This window comes from Microtus oregoni, unplaced genomic scaffold, assembly GCF_018167655.1.
Source record: "Microtus oregoni isolate MIOR12 unplaced genomic scaffold, Mior012 000067F_ref0000223, whole genome shotgun sequence".
Classification (NCBI taxonomy): Eukaryota; Metazoa; Chordata; class Mammalia; order Rodentia; family Cricetidae; genus Microtus; species Microtus oregoni.
In genome coordinates, this window is record NW_024543974.1 from 1,326,771 (window position 1) to 1,348,045 (window position 21,275).

A 21,275-nucleotide genomic window follows, 5' to 3' on the forward strand; every position below is an offset into this window, starting at 1 on the left:
AGGCCTCATGGCAGCAATACTACAGTGGGAGTGTGGGAACGAGGGGCAGATCAGGAATCCAGAGAGAGATTCAGAGGCCAGCTTGAGGGGCATCTTGTTGGAGGGAGGGCTGCTAGTTAGTTTCCAGCTGCTCAGCCCCAAAATAATCACACAGAAACTATATTAATTAAATCACTGCTTGGACCATTAGCATTGCTTCTAATTTGCTAACTATTACATGTTAATTTAACCCATCTCCATTAATCTGTATATTACCATGAGGTCGTGGCCTACTATCAAAGTTTCAGCACGTCTCCAGTGGCGGATCCATGGAGTTCCTCTGTGCCTTCCTCCTCCCAGCATTCCATTTAGTTCTCCCCACCTAGCTCTGTTCCCCTATAGCTCTACTATAGGCCCAAAGCAGTTCCTTTATTAACCAATGTTAATCATAGCACACAGAGGGGAATCCCACATCAGCATCTGACACCTTGGGCCTCCTAATGCACAGATTCACATAATTACAATAAAATAAAAAGTAAACCTCCAACAAACCCCTAAAGGAACTGTTCTGAAAATGGAAAAGGGACTGCTCAGAATGGAAAAATTCAGTTCTTAGGCCTACGTCACAGCATGAAATCATTCCTTTGGTCTAAGAGGACACCTCATTTCTTCTTGATATGGCTGCTGTTAATGGTCTTGACAATTTGTGGGTAAGGGCAGCTCCAGCTTTTCCTAGTATTACCCTATGAACACAGGACCTTGCAAACAACAGGTCCTCAACAAAAAAGTAGGGTGACATTTATTTGTATTGTAATTTTATTAAAAATAACTTGCAAATCTAAAGCATCACACATAGAAATTAATCAGATCCAGAGTCTATACATCATAGTGAATTTCTCTACAATTCTGAAGCTGTGGAGCTTCATGCTGGGTGGTTGACATATTAGGATGTAATTCCTCATACAATTTCTACTCATGTAACTTAATTTTACAGAGGAACAGATTTTGTTGAAGGGGAAAATAAAAATTAACAATTTCTTTCATTTTTCTCTGCTTATTGACATTGGATATATTATAAAATTCTTTCACATTTCAAATTAAGTTCCTATTCCAAAGTTATTACAGACCACAAAATAAGATGGAGGGTTTTGTTATATAAAATAGCAAAAGATGGGTAGGCATAGGGCACAGATCTTTAAATCTGGCACTCAGGAGAAAGAGATAGGTGGATCTGCCTCTTGGTCTACATAGAGAATTCCAGACCAGCTAGGGCTACATAGTGTGATCCCACTGCAGAAAGCAATACATGTGTCATTAATGCTATTTATAGACTTAGATTCTGAAGTTCATTAAATCTTTCGATTAAACAAAACAAAATTTAAAAATACTAAAAAAAGGTTCCAAGTTACCCTTATAAAACAGGAAAAAAGATGTTATTCATGTACTTTCACTAGCTGTCTTTACTACTTAAAACAGTGACTGTCACCTTCAAACACAGTGAAGACTCATATGAGACTTCATCTAGAAAGATTTTGAATGTGGCACTAGAACTTATATTGGACATGCAGTATGCCATTGGTGGTGGCAATGCTAAGCAAAATTCCCTGTTTTCTCAAAGCCTCTAAATACAGGGACTGGAAGGGTATGGAGCCACTTAGATTATCCTGCTGACCTGAGCCAAAAACTCTAAGACATCCACACTTCTGGTTTCAGCATGGGCCCTTGGACCCCATAGGAACTCACAGTAAGGAGGATCACTGTCAGGAACTGGAATGTATTCCAGGTACCCTTCCTGAACAAAATTTTCAGTGAAAAGCTTCTTGGCATTCCCGGCTATATAGTGATTTTCTATGGGAGTTACTCCCATCATATTTAGTGCTCGCCAGATCACATTCTCACTGACCCGATTTCCATACATGCAGATGACACCTAGGACAGTTATTAGGAGGCCTGTTTTGGGCATGCCTTGGACATTAGTAAGCATCCCATCATAAGTGATTCCCAGGGCAATGACAAAGGCATAGGTGTGGATAACAGGGTCCATTTCTATCACATCAATGCCAAATACAAGCTTCAAACCCTCAGAGGCCTCATTAAATATCCTATTGTAGTGCTGCTCATCGTCCCCAATAATATTTTCTATAATTTCTGCCTTGTTGGTCAGCTCCTTCAATCTATACTTAAGGAGCAGGAACTGCACCAAATCAGCCACCTTTGCACTCAGTGCATGGTACAATACCAGCTCCCCTCTTTGGTTGCCAGAGGCCTCATCAGATGGGGATATTGGAATGGAGGCCATGACAGTGGGAGGAGATAAGGCTCGCTGAGGACTCTGGGGAGAATCTGGTATCCCACCATCAGGTATCTTCCTGGGGAGGGCTGGGCTGGTGGAATCGGAGTTGTTGTTATTGGACTCCGCTCCCTCAGCCACAGAGAGATCAGAATTCATCTGGCCCTGTTCTTCTTTTTGGGCCTGAGATTCTCCCTGAAAGTTGCAATACTGCCTCTTTTGACCATGAGACATGATGACGTTCTTGAAGCTAGCAAGCAGGAGGATGGGTACAGACTCAGACCTGGGGCAAGAAGAGAGCGATGCAAGAATACTTTGGTGACTGTTACAACCTGAAACCTTTCCGAATGGTCTGTTGACTTTTTCTCTTGGGTGGTACCATATGGCCACAGGGGAGCCTGTCTTTCTGTCAGTCCTATTACGTAGGGCACTGAAGGAAGACGGAAGAAGTGTCTTCAGAGCACAGCCAGGTTACAGAGCTTGACACTCCAGTGGGACAAGGAAATGTGGAGTCCCTGTGTTCTGGGAAGGATGGGACCCTTGGTACCTCATGTTCACTCCTGACTCTGTTTGGCCTTCCCCTGCATCTGACCTGAAGACACTACCCCAGAACAAGAGTTGCACACTGTGAGACTACTAGGTGCCTGGCCCTAATTGGAAAGGAGAGCTGGACTCTGGGTAGCTTCTCCACTGTCTCATATGGTACCCTCTGTAGTCACTCTTTGCATTGTCAGGGTCTGGACCCCAACCCTCTTCTGCCTGAGGCCAACTTCTTGCAATGGAGGTCCACAACTCTGGGATGGGACAAGGCAGCGAGGGAAACTTACATCCAGTTAAACTTTCCCAGGGTGACAGAAAGTGGTAACACACTTCACTAGGGTCTGTGTGTGTCATGAAGGAGAGCCTGTTTCATATTTACCTTGATAAATTGCAAGGACTGAACTGCTTCCCCTGATGAGCTTAACCCAATTTCTTTAATGTGACGCTGTATTTCTGTGAAAAGAAAAAGGAAGTGAGCAGAAGAAATCCACCTATAGTCTCCAGGTTTTCCCATAGCCAATAGAATCTCTAGGTCCCACGTGTTTAGGTGATGGGATGCTCTCAGTCCTCACCTTGAGTTCTGACACGACTGTTGATATGGGGTTCCCTAAGTCCACCAGAAGTTTATTTATCTGATGCGTCCTTTCTGATATCCCCACAGCAATTCTGCAGAACAGGCCTCACTTTCCCCTGACACCTTATAGGCTAAAGTGAAGGCAGAACTGACAAAAGGGTGGAGGCAACCATGCACTCCCAAGTGCGAGCGCCCCACTGTCATCCCATAAAACCCAGGCCATTCCCTCTGCTGAGGCAGCATTCTTTCGAGTAAGCCTCCTAAATTCTCTCAGACCTGGATGCAGAAGTCAGAAATCATCCGGTTATTTGTGCCTATCTGGGCTCAGGGGAGGGGTATAGCTGGTCCCCATTCAAGGCCCTCTCAGTCTTTCCTCAATATTTATCTTGACTTCCATCAGTGCCTGGGACCCTTATTCTGCTGACCTCAGGCCCTACTTCTACCTACAAACCCTCTCCCCTCTCAGACCAACATGTGGAAACCAGGCATTACTTTACTGGACACCTCAAATGGGGCCTCCTTGCACTTCCGAGGCATCCTTTGTTGTATTAGAATTCTCTCCTTCATAATCTGGTCCTTCTTCCCTATGACCATGACATTTCCTTCATTTCTGATACCCAAGAAAAAAACTTGGGAACTCCACATGTGGCCATAGATCCTGAGCCTCCCAGAGTTAACAGCAAGGAAATAATGGGATATTTTGGTGGCTCTTTATCATCCCTCAGTCTTCCCTATGACTCCCAGACTATTCTGGACCTCAATATCTGGTGATCTCAGTCTGCTGCCCCAAGATCAAGGCTCACTGATTTCAGGGAACTTCTGAGACAGACGGAGCAGTGGGGGAAAGGGAACTTGGAGTCCAAGTGTCTCCCCTGAAAAGTCTGCTTCCTTATGGTGCTGGGCTGGCAACAGAGTCAAGGATGAAACCATCCTTGGAGGTTACCTGTTTTTGGACTGGAGCTTCTTGAATCTGTCCCTGGGATCTTATTGTGATCCCTCACAGAGCTATGCAGACCTCAGAACAGGACTGTGAGTGCCAAAATCTACTCAAGTGAAGGATTAAGAGGCCAGCCGCTGTATGGTGCAGAGCTGAAAATAGAAGCATGGTCAGATCATTCTTGGGGGTATTAACATCAGGGGAAAACTTCTGAATCTATCTCCAGGGTCTCACCATGTTCTCTAACAGAGTCCTTTCATCTCAGGGGACCTCAGAACATGGTTCCAAATTCCAGAGTCCATTGTGGCAAAAAGAAGAAGTACAAAAGCTCACTCCAGCAAGTTGTCACCATGTGGTATAGGGTGAATAAAAGTGGCATGAATGGATTGTTTGATGCTCTGCTATCAGGACTGGGGCTTCTCCATTCTACCTTCAGAGTCTCTTAGAATCTTGCCACAGATCCCTAAGTCCTCTTTGCTGTATGGACCATAGAATGTGGCTCTGAATCCTAAAGTCTACTAAGGCAGAGAGAGGGTGTTGATTCTCATTTGAGCAAAGCTCACCCCTATTATGGTTCAAGACAGATAAAGAGCTTACCATAACTTCACAGAGCCTGGCTCTCAAAAAATGTTTCCTAAATTCAGTGTAATCTCAGTACTTAGGAGGCCCACCTGATCTACACAGAATTTCAGGATAGCTTTGGCTACATAGTAGGGACCATCTCAAAACAAAATGAAATAAAACAACCAAAAATAAAAAGACCATGTCTCAAAAACTCAAAACAATATAAAAGATAAGGTCTCTGATTGTACTGGTATATATCACATACCCATAACTAAAAACAGAAACAAACCCCAAAATAACAAAAAGGACAAAAAGATAACAAGTCTGATTCTGGGAGTCTCTACTGAGGAGAAAGAGTGGGAAGTGAAGGTTACCACTGGATTATAAGGGAGGGGTATGTCCCTCTATCAGGTCTGGGGCTTTGTCAGTCTCAGAGTCTTAACACGTCTCCTTGCATGTGCTGGCTCTCTCTCTCTCTCTCTCTCTCTCTCTCTCTCTCACACACACACACACACACACACACACACACTTTCATTTATTTTGGTTTTTCAAGACATGGTTTTTTTGTGTAGCCCTGGCTGTCCTGGAAGTCACTCTGTAGACCAAGTTTGTTAAACTGAGTGGTGGTGGCGCACACCTTTAATCCCAGCACTTCGGAGGAAGGAGCAGGCAGATCTCTGTGAGGTCGAGGCCAGCTTGGTCTACAGAGTGAGTTCCAGGACAGGCTCCAAAGCTACACAGAGAAACCCTGTCTTGAAAAAAAAAAAAAAAGGATGGCAGTGGTGGTGCATGCCTATAATCGCTGTAATCTCAATATTAAGGAGGCTGGGGAAGATGGCACTTTATTATTTATTTGTTTGTTTGTTTGTTTATTTATTTTGGTTTTTCGAGACAGGGTTTCGCTGTAGCTTTGGAGCCTGTCCTGGAACTAGCTCTGTAGACCAGGCTGGCCTCAAACTCACAGAGATCCACCTGCCTCTGCCCCTCGAGTGCTGGATTAAAGGCATGCGCCACCACGGCCTGGCTCAGATGGCACTTCAAAGCTGACTTAGTCTACACAGCAAATTTTGGGGCAGTCTGGGCTACGTAGAAAGTAAACCTAAGCAAACCAAACCAAAACAAACCGGGGACTAGAGAGTTGGATCATCAGAGCACTTGCTGTTCTTGCAGAGTACCAGAGTTTGGTTCCCAGCACCCACTTTGGGTGGTTCACCACCCCTGGTAACTCGAACTCTGGAGGATTCGTTGCCCACTTCTGTTCTAGACTTTACTTGTTCACATACTGCAAACACACACATGTACATAAATAAAAGTAAAACAAACCCAACAAACAAAACAAAAGGACAAAAATTAACTGCTTTGGAAGTCTGCTGAAGAAGGAGGGACTGGGGTGAGGTTTCCGAAGTTTTATGTGAGAGGCCTTCTCTTGGGGTGCCACGTCCTGCCTCAGAGTTTTAACTTATTCCCTCAGAGAGCTTAGGTATTTTTCACCCAGCCACCCTCCATGGTTCTGAATCCCAGATTCCACTGAGGTAAACTTCCTACAGGTGCCAGACTGATCAAAAGGTACCAGCCTGCATTAGATGCTAACCATTGATCTGGGGTTGTGCTTCCATAGACTACCCTCAGGCTTTCCACCTCGTACAGAGTTGGCGCCTTCTCCATTCAAAATGGCTCCCAAGCAGTGCCTGTTCAGTCATGTTTATACTGGCAGCCCTGTTGAGGCTGAACTAGTAGCGCCAAGTTTGAGGCCAGGGAGGGCTACACAGTGAGGACCTGACTCAAACAATGAAACCAAACAAGCGAAACACAGTCTTAACAACTCTTACCTCGACCATTTTGCCATAGGAGGCCAGAGAATGGCTAATTCCTACCGCATGCTCCAGGGTCGGTTTCGGGCACACAATGATAGAGGTGGACAAGGTGGCAGAGGTGAACACACCAGCCGTTCTGTCGGAATGTCTAGAGGTCCCTCGCTCCACCCACAAAGTCTTACCTACTTACCTCACAGCTCCTCCGTGTTTTCTCACCTCAGGCAACCTCCGAACTGCGTTTAAACTTCCAGAATCCAAGCCCGAAGGCTTGAGCAGAGCTCCCCCCTGTGGTTCGTGGTCGGGTTGGGGTACAGCACAAAAGCGCGGGTGCTTCTGGGTTATATGGACATCTTCTATGAAGACTGCGGTTCTCTCAACTTACCCTCAGGATTTCATTGTGTTTTCTCACAGATCTTGGTTCCATTTCTTCTCAGTGGACCCCAGAAAAAGGCCTGAGGCATGTGGTGGAAGCCAAAGGCTTATTGCTGGTTTTTTTTTTTTTTTTTGTACAAGTAGTTCCACTTCAATTCCAGGTTAATCACAGAGACATATTATAAATGGTTTGGTCTATTGCTCAGGCTTGTTACTAACTAGCTCTTACAACATAAATTAACCCATAATTCTTACCTGTATTTTGTCATGTGGCTTAGTACCATTTCTCAGTAAGGCATTCTCATCTTGCTTCCTCTGCATCTGGCTGGTGACTCTGTCTCTCTTTCCTCTTCTCAGAATTTTCCTAGTCTGGTTGTCCTGCCCTATACTTCCTGCCTGGCTACTGGTTAATCTGTATCTTATTAAAGCAGTGTGAGTGACAAATCTTTAGGCTGTACAAAGGCATTATCCCACAGCATGCATGCTTATTATTTGGGCCTCCTCTAGCTAGAGTGGGGCTTAAAACATTTCTTTCTCATACAATACACCCTGTCCACAGGTTCCCCTCTCCCCACTTCTACTCTCTCCTCCATTTCTTTCTAGTTTGTAGCTAAGGAAATAATCAGACTCTATACAGGCTCGCAGCCCTCACCTGGATGCTAGATGGTGACCCAGCCCCAAACTTGTCTGTAAATGCACTGAGGCTTTCATAGAAGCTGGGAAACATATGCCTGGTCACCCTGCCTCGGGCCTTCTCAGGGATTACAACAGGGATAAAACTGAGCTTCCTCTGTTCTGGCTTTCAGGGTTCTTTTAATCTTTTTCTTCAGTCCTGACAGTACCTTAGCCACTTCCTCTTTCCTCTCCTTCCTCAAATCCTTCCTGCCATTTCTCCTTCTTAAATTCATGACTTCTTTTTCTCTAATTCTTATACACACACACACACACACACACACACACCCTTTAAATATATAAATCCAACTGTAACATGAATTCTAGTTGTTTTTTGAATGTATCTTTTTCCTACTTTTCCTTTATTGAAAATAGTTTTGTTTTTTAATTGTTTTTATTGAGCTATACATTTTCTCCACTCACCTCTATTCCCCCCCCCCCACATTCTACCCTCTCCTGTGATCCCCATACTCCCAACTTACTCTGGAGATCTTGTCTTTTTCTCCTTCCTATGTTTTTCTTAGGGTCCTCTTTGTTGTCTAGTTTCTCTGGGCTGTGGTCTGTAGGCTGGTTTTTCTTTGCTATGTCTAAAAGCACTTATGTGTGAATACATATTATATTTGGACATATGCTCAACTATGTTCATAGCATCATTATTTGTAATAGCCAGAGTCTGGAACCAACCTACATGCCCCTCAACCAAAGAATGGATAAGGAAAATGTAGTACATTTACACAATGGAGTACTACACAGCAGTAAAAAATAATGACATCTTGAAATTCACAGGCAAATGGATGAATCTAGGAAAGACCACATTGAGTGAGGTAACCCAGACCCAAAAAGGCAAACTCTAATTCTTCTTAATAAAAACCCAGAGTCAGATATTGGGGGATGAAAGTTGAAAGATCAGAGAAGCAGTACAGCCAGCCACTAGAGAGACCTTTTACTTCTACTGAATCCTCAGACCAAAATGGTGATCCTCTGCATCCTCAGACTGAGGGCTGTTCAGACTGCAATGAGCTCCTGTCTCCTCCTGCCTTATATTCCTCTCTTCACCCAGTCACCCATTCATATCACTCCTGTCTCCACCGCGTTAGTGCTGGGATTAAAGGTGTGGGATTCCAAGTGCTAGGATCACCTTTTTGTGAGCTTGGTTTCTTTTCTAGACTGGATCTATTTGTTATTGCCCAGGGTGGCCTTGAACTCACAGAAATCCATTTGCCTCTGTTTCCTGAGACCTGGGATTAAAGGTGTATGTCACCACTGCCTGGCCTCTAGTGTCTTAGATCTTCAGGAAAGGGTTATTTCTTAAAAACAAACAAAATATCACTACATCCAACCTGCTCCATCCATTTATTGTAACTGGTGTGTATGTTATTTCAGGGCTGTCCTTTGGAAATGGATAATCAACTCAAGGCCTTATCTTTGGGTATGACTGTTTCTCAATCCCAGCTAACTGTGGGTGGTGTCACTCCTGGATACCATAAGAAATCAGGCTGAACAAGTTGTGAGAAGGAAGCCAGGAAACAGTACTCCTTCATGGCCCCTGCATCAGTTCCTACATTCGGGTTCCTGCCTGTAGCTCCTGTCCTGACTTCCCTTAAGATGGACTACAAGCTGCAAACTGAAATAAACCCTTTCCTCCACAAGTTTCTTTTGGTAATGGTGTTTTATCATAGCAAGAGAAACCCTAAGACAAGGGGTGAGAGCTATATTTCTCTGTGGTTAAAAGGATAAGCTTTTAGACTGCAGTTATGAATTATGCTGGGTAAGTAAAGTGAAAGCAGTAAGTTCTCTAAGATATATGACCTCCCTGGCCTTATATAGATGGGCAGGTTTCCAGGGCAAGACATGATTTTCCTCCTATTGAGTGGGCCATAAGTCTTGTTAGGAAGCTTTTGGTTATTGTCACAATATGAGTGCCATTATTGTACCCTTAAGGATATTGTGCTATGCTGGTTATTGTGGTCCATAGGTGTCATAGCTGAACTCAATACTTGAAGCCAGAAAATACTACTTCTGTGTACATGGCAGTGACATTTATTTTAGTTAACAGAATATATTGCAATGGAGTCACTTTTTTGGCATTACTTGGTTGTCTTTTTTTCCCCCATTATTATTTATATAGAGCTAGCAAGTTACTCGTCAGGGCGACGAACGGGAATGGAATTTGGGACTTCAGGCACAGCAGGCGACACTCTCAACCTCTGAGCCATCTCTCCGGCTGTTTACTTGGCTGTCTTAAATCTTCCTTGCAGTCCTCATTTTTTCATTTTAATATATTGCTAAATTTATATTCAAATATAGATGTAACAATTCATATATCAACCAAATTTTCAAGAGATCAACTTTTACAGCCAGTCACCAACACTGCACATAGTAAACCTTTTTGCTTTATTTTATTTAGTTTTTAAATTTTGTTTTATTAAAAATAATTTTTTTTTGCCGGACGGTGGTGGCGCACGCCTTTAATCCCAGCACTTGGGAGGCAGAGGCAGGCGGATCTCTGTGAGTTTGAGACCAGCCTGGTCTACAAGAGCTAGTTCCAGGACAGGCTCCAAAACCACAGAGAAACCCTGTCTCGAAAAACCAAAAAAAAATTAAATAAATAATTTTTTCATACAACATATATATTTTTTATCACAGTTTCCTTTCTTTCATCTCCTCCCAGATCCTCCATACCTCATACCTCCCCATCCTTCCAATTCCATGCTCTCTCTCTCTCTCTCTCTCTCTCTCTCTCTGTTTTTCTCTCTCTCTCTGTTTCTCTCTCTCTTCTTTCTCTCCCTCTCACCCTTCCTCCCTCTCTTTCTTTTGTTTTTGATACAGTGTTTCTCTGTGTAACAGTACTGGCTGTCCTGGAACTAGCTCTTGAAGACCATGCTGTTCTCCAACTCATGGAGATCCACCTGCCTCTGCCCACTGAATGCTAGGATTAAAGATCATGTGCCACCATCACCTGGCTGCCTTCTTTCTCTCTTAAGGAAAAAAAGGGCAAATAAAATTTAAAAGAAACAAACACACACATACATACATACACACCCAAACCCACAAATTTGGAAACCACAATACACAAGCAGAGGACTGAAAAGGTAAAAAATGCTCAAAACATTATGATATAAAAAACTCCAAGAACGCTATGGAGTTAATTTTGTGTTGGCCATCTACTGCTGGGTAGGGGGCCTGTCCTTAAGTGTGGTTTGTGTACCCAGTGAGACTCCTCCCTCGGTGAAAACAATTCTTTCTTTGCAAGCTGGTATCAATTGCAGACAGCTTCTTGGTTAGGGGTAGGGATTTGTGTCCACTTTACTTCTCAGCACTGGGACCCCATCAGACTTGGACCTGTGCAGGCCCTGTGCATGCTGCCACAGGCTCTGTGAGTTTATGTGTGCATCAGGCCTGTCATGTCTGGAAGACACTGTTTCCTTGGAGTCATCCATTCCTTCTGGCCTTAGAATTTTTCCTCCTCTTCTTTAGGGTTCCCTGAGTTCTGAGGGGTGGGATTTGATATAGCACTGCGTGTTCCAAGGTCTCTCACTCTCTGCACTTTGTCTGGTTGTGGGTCTCTATTAGTTCCCATTTACTCCCAGTGGTCAGCCCCTAAAGACAACCAACCCTCTCCCCACTGCCAGAAGTCATCAGCTGTGAAGAGCTCCATCTTAGCACCATTTAAAAAAAATCCCTTATTAAAATATTTATTTTATTTTATGTGCATTGGTGTTCTGCCTACATCTTTGTCTGTGTGGGAGTGCCAGATTCCTGGACCTGGAGTACAACAGTTATGACCTGAGAATTGAACCAGGATCCTCTGGAAGGATAGCCATTACTCTTAACACTGAGCCACATCTCCAGCCCCACTTCAGCATCTTTTCCACGGTATTTAAAGACTCCCTTCAATAGCTTCTTGTCTGGACGGTTTCCCTTTTTAGGGGATGGAGGTTGTCACAGAAGCCTTCAATGTCTCTCATTCTCAGTTATGAGACTACAGTAATGGATACCACTGCAAAAGATGCTTCCTTGCTCATAGCAGCCAGTTGCAACAAGGATTATGGACTTCCGTTATGATTTCTGGTGGTAGCACAGATCTTGGACACCAACATAATTTCTGGAGGTAGCATGGATCATGGACATCAACATGGCCTACCACGGACTACAGACACCAACATGGTCTCCAGTAGCAGCATAGATCATGAAAGTCTTTTGAGGAAACAATACAGATAATGAACCATTCTTCATCTTAGCTATCTTGATTCTCACCATCAGGGTTATCGTATGATTGGGTAGTATATCTGGGTTAGGAACTTCCCCCAAGGGCAGTGCCACATCTCCATGCTCTCCTCTGCACAACAAGGTGAGCAGCATAAGTGGTAGTACCAGCAGCAGTGACTCCATGCTGTTGGCCAGCTTATTTAATTTTTTTATTTAATTATTATTTTATTATTTTGAGTGTGTCCGAGTAGCATTTATATTTGTCTGAGTACCATGTGTATGCAGTGCTCTCAGGGAACAGAGAGGGTGCTGATCCTCTGGGACTGGGGTTACTAACAGTTGTGAGCTGCCATATAGATGATGCAGATCAGATGCCGGTCCTCTGGAAGAGCAGCCAGTGCTTTTACCTACTGAGCTGTTGCTCCAGCCTCTTATAAGCAAATGTCTTGACTGTTAACCAAGGCCTTCTGTCTTTTCTTTTTCCTTTTCTTTTAGATTCTTTTCCTTTGTCTTCTTTTCTTTTTATTGGAAATGGATTTTTTCCTCACATATATATTCTGATTTTGGTTTTCACTCCCTTTACCCCTCCCAGGTCCTCCCTACCTGCCTTCTCATCCGTATCCAACCCCTTTCTTTCTCTCATTAAAAAACAAACAGGCTTCTAAGAAATAATAATAAAACAAAACAAAAACTAATACATCAGAATAGGGCACAACTAACAAATAGAAGTAAAGCAGCCCAGGAAAAGGCACAGAAGCAGAGACCTACTCATTCATTCACACACTCAGGAATTCCCACTGCACCTAAAAATACTAAAATAAAAGCCATAGTATACACACAAACACCTGTAGAATAAAAAGAGAGAAGAAAAATAAAAAATAAGAAAATGAGAGAGATTTTTTTTAAAGGAAAAGCCTGACATGACATTATGAGACAAGGAGTTAATTTTCTGTTGCCTCTATACTGCTGGGCACAACAGCCTACAACTAAGAGTAGTAAGTTTTCCCAGTGAGACTTCCTTGCAGGAAACTAAACTTTTATTTGCAAGTGGTCACCAATTGTAAATTGTTTCCAGGTTAAGAATGGGGGCATGTGTCCTCTTCTCCTTTTAGCTCTAGGACCCCATCTGGTGATGACCCTGTGCCTGCTCCCTCAGTCTGTATGACTTCATATGAGCTTTGATCTTGTTGATTTAGAAGCCTTGCTTTCTTGGTGTCCTCCATCCCCTCTGGCTCTTACACCCTTTCCACCTCCTCTTCTGAGGGATTCCCTGACCCTTGAGGGGGGGGGATTTGATGGAGACATCCCATTTATGGATGAGTGTTCCAAGATCTCTCATTTTCTGCATAATGTCTGGCTGTGGGTCTCTGTATCTGTTTCCATCTGCTGCAGGAGGAAGCTTCTCTGATGATGGCTGAGCAAGGCACTAATCTATGAGTAGAGTAGAATGTCATCAGAAGTCATTGCTTTTTAAAATGAACAATGTAGTAGTATATTATTTGTATTTTAATAAATAAAGCTTGCCTGTAGTTCAGAGAGTAAAACAGCCACACTGGTCAGTCTTACAAAGCAGGCAGTGGTGACACACACCTTTTTTTTCAAGACAGTTTCTCTATAGCTTTGGAGCGTTTCCTGGAACTAGCTCTTGTAGACCAGGCTGGCCTTGAACTCAGAGATCACCAGCCTCTGCCTCCCGAATGCATGGATTAAAGGCGTGCGCCACCACCGCCCACTGTGACATACACATTTAATCCCAGTAGCCTCATTAACTTGCCATAGAAACTGATCAGTAGTAGTACTCACCTTTATCCCAGCCCTAGGAAGGAATATAAGACTGGAGGGGACCGCTCTCAGTCAGTCTCATTCTGAGGATTCGTGGAGGCAGGATCTGTATTTTGGACTGAGGTAGAGGTAAGAACCAGTGGTTGGTTGTTTTGCTTTTCTTACCCTAATTTCTGTCTCTGGGTTTTTATTAATCATGCTACATTTGCTGTCAAACGTTTGGGGTATGAATTTACAAAAAAAAAAATTGCCTAAGGCTTTTTAGCCTTGGCACAGGCCAGACTGGACCCAAACCTAGACACCTGGGTTCAGAGAAAAACTTTTGCTTCTAGCTCTCATCTGTCCCCGCTTAGTTTCTCCTGTCCAAGCTTTTTGGTGGTAGCATAGACCTACAGACTCCACAGAGTTCTGACAATAAATGTGGCTCCCACTAATACCTCTACCATAAATCTAGACCTTCAAAAAGCTAACGAATGGGGGCAGAGTCAGCTGCCAAATTTGTACCTTTAATCTTAGCCATCCATATCACTTAGCAGATTAAAGACTCATGTGGTCAGAAAAAGATAGATATACAGTAAAGACATATTCAGATGAAAAAACTTTTAAACAGTTTACAGTGTGTTAAAAATATACATAGACTTGGGAGAGAAAAGAAAAAGGATAGTGAAAATCCTTAAAAAAAAAAAGAAATAGAGTAGCTGGGCGGTGGTGGCACACCTTTAATCCCAGCACTTGGAAGGCAGAGGCAGGCGGATCTCTGTGAGTTTGAGGATAGCCTGGTCTACGGAGTGAGATCTGGGACAGCCAGAGCAACACAGAGAAACCCTGTATCAAAAAACTAAAACTAAAAACTTAAAATAAAAGAAATAGTTTAAAATAAAGCCATGTAAATATGGAAAATACAGAGAAAATCTGGATGCTGTATGTTATTGTGTTGTCTTTGAATTGTTTGGATTATTCAAGCAGCATTTATAATCCAATTATATATTTTGAAAATTCCTTTACTTCAACGTTTAAGTCAAAGATATGTTACTTTGGAGAAGAGGTTTTGCTTTTCTTTTCATAGGAAATAAGAGGCTGTGGATTCATTCTGGGTTAAGAAAAATAAGGTTTGATTGAGGAAGACTCCCTCCGCTGAAAAATCTCCAATGGGAATGGGTGGCCCAGATGACCCAATGTTTCAGAACCCATCTGTTGCAGTTTCCTCTGAATTCTACATCTAAAACAGCCTCAAGACTGCTGGCTAAGATGATCCAGCGTCACAGAATACTCCAGTCAGGATTGGATCACAATCCTAAATCAGATATTAGTTGGTTCCTCCCACAAGCTTTGTGCCTTCAGTGCCCTAGCAGATCTCACATGCAGTACAGCACTGTAAACCAAAGGTTGTGTAGCTGGGTTAGTGTTTACATTTCTTCTTTGTTAGCATGCAGAGAACCTTACCTTACTAAAAGGCACTACTTCATAGGGGTGAAGGCGTTTTGCAGACACCTGATGGATGCTTTCATGTTCAATGAGTTTTGTAGGTGTTATATTTAGCCATGGGGCCTTGCGACCACTTTGTGGAAAGTAACATATAGTCTTGGCAACAGCCTGGGTTGTTTAGAGGTTCCCAAGAGTGATATTGGGGTGTCTTGAGGTAAGTTGTTTCCAAATTTTCTAAGAAATTGCTATACTGATTTCCAAAGTGGTTGTACAAGTTTGCATTCCCACAAGCAATGGAGGAGTGTTCCCCTTGCTCCACATCCTCTCCACCATAACCTATCATTGGTGTTTTTGATCTTAGCCATTATGACTCATGGAAGTTTCTATTATATTAGGTTTCCATACTACCTTTTAAATAACCCTTCATTTTAACTGTATTTCCCTATATTCCTTCCCTAGTTCCATCCTTCCATTCCCATCATTTGGTCCTCTAATTACTTCTCTATACCTGAGTTTGCTTTGACTAGACCAAGGGCAGGTCTGAACTTGTGTATGAGTTAACCACTGTATAGGTTGTACCTGGAGAGTGGTCAGTATGACAATTCTGTCTAGGGATATGGCCCCATGAAATTTCCCCTGTCATGTTAACATGTTTACTGGTGGTATATTACTTGTTCAGGTCTTGTTGAGGCCATATTGGTGTGATATTGTGGGTGAAGTTTCTCTGTCATATCGATGACACAAAAGATTTCCTAGTCCCAGACAAAATTTCCCAGGGTTGATAGTAGGTACAGATACTGATTTTTGGAGGCTCTTATGTACTGGAGTGAAGATCCTTATCTTAATTTCTCACTCCTTGACTAAATGATTCCTGGGACATGCCCTTTCCCTGCCATATTTGAACATCTGTCCAACTATAGCCTTTGTTGAAGCTAATTGAGCTTCTGGGCCCATGGTAAATACAGTGGAAAGTCATGTTTGTAGTACAGTCTTATAAAATTAAAATCTACTCTACATCAACATTTTTGCAATTTTAAAACATATTATTTATGTATTTTTCTTTAGTACTTGATCATATTCGCATATGTGTATGTATTTTGCCTACATATATGTTTGTGAACCATGTGCATTCCTGGTCATACCTGGTGCCCAAGGAAGATAGGAGAGGTAATCAAATCCTTTGGACCTGAGGTTAGCAATTTAAAAAACAATTGTGAGCTGCCATATGAGTGTTGGGGATTGAATTTGGGTCCTTTGGAAAAGCAGCCAGTGCTCTTAACTGCTTAGCCATCTCCCCAGGACCTTAAATATATTTTCTTTCTTTGGTATTTCAAGATAGGATTTCTCTGTGTAGCCCTGGCTCTCCTGAAGCTCACTTTGTAGATCAGTCTGGCTTTGAACTCTGCCTCTGCCTCCTGAGTGCTGGGATCAAAGGCATGTGCCACCACTACCTAGCTTTAAATAGTGTATTCTATGTATTTGAGGCTAATCATTCTTATCTAAATATCACAAAACCTGTTACTATTATATAGTTTTATATCCATTGCTTGAATATTTTACAAATTGCATATAGTCTTTTCCTATGTGTCTGCATGTGTAGAAAATTGAGAGAGTGAGCTGAGCATGATCATTTATTGCTCCCTGCCTCTCAACTGCAGATGCAGTGTGACTGGCTACCTCTTCAAGTTCCTGCTGCTGTGAATTTCCTGTCGTGAGAGGTTGTAACCTCTAACTGTGAGCCAAAGTAAACACTTTCTCCCTTAAGTTGCTTTTGCCCGTATTTTATTACTACGTTAGGAAGCACCATGATGAACATTATAGCCCGTCTCTACCTCTGTTTCATACACTTCTTTTCAGTTACCCTCACACCTGACAAGGCTTTCAACAGAATTCAGTAGCCCCAAAACTCCAAAATATGTTGACCTGGATCAGAGGACACACGTCATTGTGTGTGCAGATTGCTCATAAGACATACCATAATTGTAGCAACCACTCTTCCCTACCTTGTGCCAATGGCCATATGGAGAGGGCCCTTTACAAACTTTAGAATGAAGGAAAAGATTGCATCTATTCTTGTTTAATCTGTGAGTACAAGCTGCTGCTGCTGGAAATAAGTGCTCATTTTGTTCTGTTGTCGTTTTCCTATTTGGAGTGCTTAATGTAGATGTTTGTTCATGTCTGCCAGAAATAGTGTCACAAAACAGATAACTTCAGCCAGGTGTTGGTGGTGCATGCCTTTAATCCCAGCACTCGGGAGGCAGAGACAGGTGGATCTCTGTGAGTTGGAGGTCAGCCTGGTCTACAAGAGCTAGTTCCAGGACAGGTTCCAAAGTTACAGAGAAACCCTGTCTCAATAAAAAAAAAAACCCAAACAACAACAACAAAAACAACTCAGACAACTTCAAATCTCTAGTACCCATGTGAAAGACAGAAATGGCTGCATGTCCCTTTATCCTTAGTGTTGAGGGATGGAGACAGCCAGGTCCCAGGAGTTCCTTGGCCAGCCAGTGTAGCCAACAGTGAGCATCAGTTTCAATGGGAGACTCTGACTCAGAAAATAAGGTGGACAGCCATAGAAGAAAACACCCAACCTCCTGTAGTCTCTACACACACCTGTCTATGCATGGATGGATATCACACATGCACACAGCATAGACATGTGCAAAGACCTTATTTTTTTAAATTATATATATAAAAGAAATTGGCAAACTTGCTTTGGTATACCTTACATCCTCTCTCACTTTTGAAATTCTACTCAGGAAAGAGCTTGGAGGAGACCCAAACTGGATAAACATCACCATGGAAGCGTTAAGGGGTCTTTGGGAGACCTTGACAGGGCTAGGAAAAAGCTGAACCAAGATGGGAGGCTTTTGAGAGAGGCTTTGTTTAAAAACAAACTGGGGAAGCTATGGAAAAGATTCCTTCATCCCGGGAGTTAAGCAAGTTGGGGAATGGAGGATATCACACCTCTTTCCTCACCCCATCCCTAAAGTCAGTTTTATAGTCAGGCATACAGCACATAACAGTGTAGTTGGTCATGTTAGGCCCATTGCAGGGCTATAAACTCCTTCTGTGTCTGAAGCCACCTTCAGAAAAAGGTTGGCAAGAATTTAGCAGAAAAATGCAACAGTGTGTGGCAAGCTCTGTCTATATCAGACAAACTGACCCTAAGTTACTTATGACCCATCTGACATGAAAAGGGCATAGCAACAGGAAAGCTGCTGGGAATCAAAAGGGGGATTTCTGCCTGTTTAATAGTCATGACAGAATCTGTGAGACTCAACTCCAGCTGTCCATACGACAAAGACTTGCCCAGCAAGGGCTTTACCAGCCCCAATGTGTGGTGAAAGGCAAGGAACATGGGCTCTGTAATGGCTGCTGTACAGCTAAGGAAGCTTTGGGTTGAGTCTCAGTGGGCAAGTAACTGGTTTCAGTTAAGGGGATCAGAGAGAACTATAATTACAAAGCATGTTGCAAATGGTGACTGCAGAGTTAGAACTCTGGGGCTGAGGAGATGGTTCAGCCAGTGGAACGCTTGCTGTGCAAACATGAGGACCTGGGTTTGGATCCACAGTGAAGCACATAGAAGCTAAGCATAGCATCACATGCCTGTAATCCAATTTGGGAGTTTGATTAAGAATGGCCCCCATCCTCACCCTCTCTGAGGAGTGGATGGGGGTGAGGTGGGGGGAGCAGAAGGAGGGGAGGGAGTGGGAGCTGGGATTGGTATGTAAAATAAAAAGTTTGTTTTAAAAAATTAAAAACGAATTGAAGTCTTTTTATTTAAAAAATGGCCCCCATAGACTCATATGTTTGCATGTTTAGTCATTAGGAAGCGGCACTAGTTGACAGGGATTAAAAGATGTGGCTTCGTTGGAGGAAGTGTATTTCTTGGGTGCCAGGCCCCATGGCTTTCTCTCTTCCTGCTGCCTGCAGATCCAGATGCAGAAATCTCAGCTACTTCTCTAGCACCCTGCTGCATGCCACCATGCTCCCTGCCGTGATGATAATGAACTGAACTTCTGAAACTGTAATGAAGCCCAATTAAATGCTTTCTTTTATAAGAGTTGGTCATGGTGTCTTTTTCTTCACAGCAATCAAACACTGACTAAAACATACAAGTACTGGGGTAGCAGAAACAGGTAGATTCCTGAAGCCCACTGGACAGACAAGCTGAATGAATGAGCACCATCTTTAGTGAAAAAAATGTCACAAAAAGCAAGGTGGAGGAACAATTAAGGAAGACACGTAGTGTCAACCTCTGACCTCTAGACACTTATGCACACACACACACACGCAGATTCACATGCACAAGCGCGCGCACACATACACACACAGAGACCATATGAAAAAAAAAGATTCCTGAAGAAGAAACTTTTACATCCAGCTAGTTCCACCTCAGAGCTGTGGGCAGACCAGCACAGCAATCTCTAAACAGCCCTTCTAATCTGATTTATTTATTGGCTTAGGGTTCATGTTTTAAGGTCTCATGTTTTCATCAAAAGGTGTTTGGAGATGTCCTGATGAGTGTAGGTTATAAAGAATGACTCTCTCCATCACTAGGATGTTTCAGCGTGACTTTACAATGTTTTCAACCTAGATTAACCCTAAACCATTGGCTCCTCTGCTTTCTTTTTAACATTTTTTATTGATTCTTTAGACATCATGTACCCCAATACCACTCGTTTCCCAGTCATTCAATGTCTACCTTCTACCCATGTAGCCTCCCCTCCCAAAAGAAAATAAAAACCAAACCAAACCACTCTTTGCTCCTCTGTCATGCCCACTTCTCCATCACATATTAGTCGCCGTAGTGGTATTGGGAGCTGCGGTGTGTCACACAGTATATACCTTTTTGCCCAAACAGCTTTACTTGCAAATGCACATGTGTAATGTGTTGTCAGTCCGGTTTAAGGACTCTGGCTTCTGCTATACCATCAATGCTGGACCCTCACCAAAACTGCTTTTTTGGATATCCTACTGTTGTCCCAGTCATGGAGATTCTGTGGCTATGGTTCTGCAGGACCAGTCACTTCGTGCACTCCAGATGGTCATTGATGGGGTAGGTGTTGGGGTGGGCTAACAAAAAGCTATGGATGTAGGCCTGGGTGGTAGCTGAGTTGGGTAGTCTGGGCCTCCACCAGTACCCCTCTTCCTGCAGGTGAAAGGCAGTGCCAGCTTCCCGGAACCCACTGATGCCAGCACTCCTGCAACTATGCCACTATTTGTGCTAACTCACTACAGCTGGTAAAGGACAAGTTTGTCTTCTCCGAATGAGGAGGCCAGCAGAGGGCAGAGCCAGCTCTTCTGAGTTCATGCCACCCCGGCCAACTCTCTTGTGAAGGGCAGGGCCAGCTCTTTCAGGGCTGGCAAGGGGAAGGGCCTGCTCTCCTGTGCCCAGCAACTAGACCCCCCTACTTTCTTGCTCCATGCTCTGCACATCTACTTTGGTGGAGATGAAAACAAAAACTCTTTTGTATTTTATAAATAACACTTGTTTTGCTTTCTCCCCCTACATACGTAGGTGGAAGTAAATGTTCACTTTATATTTTGGTATCATAATGATTTGCTCTGTCTTAAAGCTTTGTTTTCCAATGACTATGAATGCTTTGTGAAAAACTGTGAATTATTCAATGACAATGTTGCTAACTCCCTTCTTCTTTAAAGCCATGAAGAATAATGGAAGCGAGATGCCTTCAGACTATGATGGATGTCCCATGTAGCACTGTGAATCTAATACAGAGGAAACATTGACCCACCAGAGTATTTGCTTTTATAGATCTTTATTTTGCTTTTTGCTATTTACATGTTTGTATTTCTGTATATTTTTCAGAAGCATAGTTTTATGCTTCTTCATGTTTCACTTTCTTGAAGTTAGTACTGGTCAAGGTCTTTTTCTCACAAGAATGTCAATGAATGAACTCACCATGGGCACCCAGTTATCTAGTGAAGCTCTGCTATTCTGTGACCCTTGCAGGTTAGACCACCCAGGTCACCAACCTATTGGTCATTCTCTCTTCTGGCTTTTCATTGTCTTGCTCCAATACCACTGCTGAAGATCTGTATGTATGTGACTTTACCATAATTTATATGCTTCCAGAATGTAACTGACTTAGT

The 21,275-nt window shown here is 43.0% G+C and overlaps 1 protein-coding gene across 1 annotated transcript; it reads right to left on the bottom strand.

Annotated features, from left to right (window-relative positions):
• Positions 1–1,633: 1,633 nt before the first annotated feature.
• LOC121440429 (melanoma-associated antigen 10-like) lies at positions 1,634–2,503 on the bottom strand. The gene has a single exon (XM_041641186.1). It carries the CDS (start codon positions 2,501–2,503, stop codon positions 1,634–1,636), a length of 870 nt encoding a protein of 289 aa, XP_041497120.1.
• Positions 2,504–21,275: the final 18,772 nt, after the last annotated feature.

Coding starts and splice junctions, on each gene's coding strand:
- LOC121440429 (XM_041641186.1), bottom strand. CDS start 2,503: ATGTCTCATGGTCAAAAGAGGCAGTATTGCAACTTTCAGGGAGAATCT.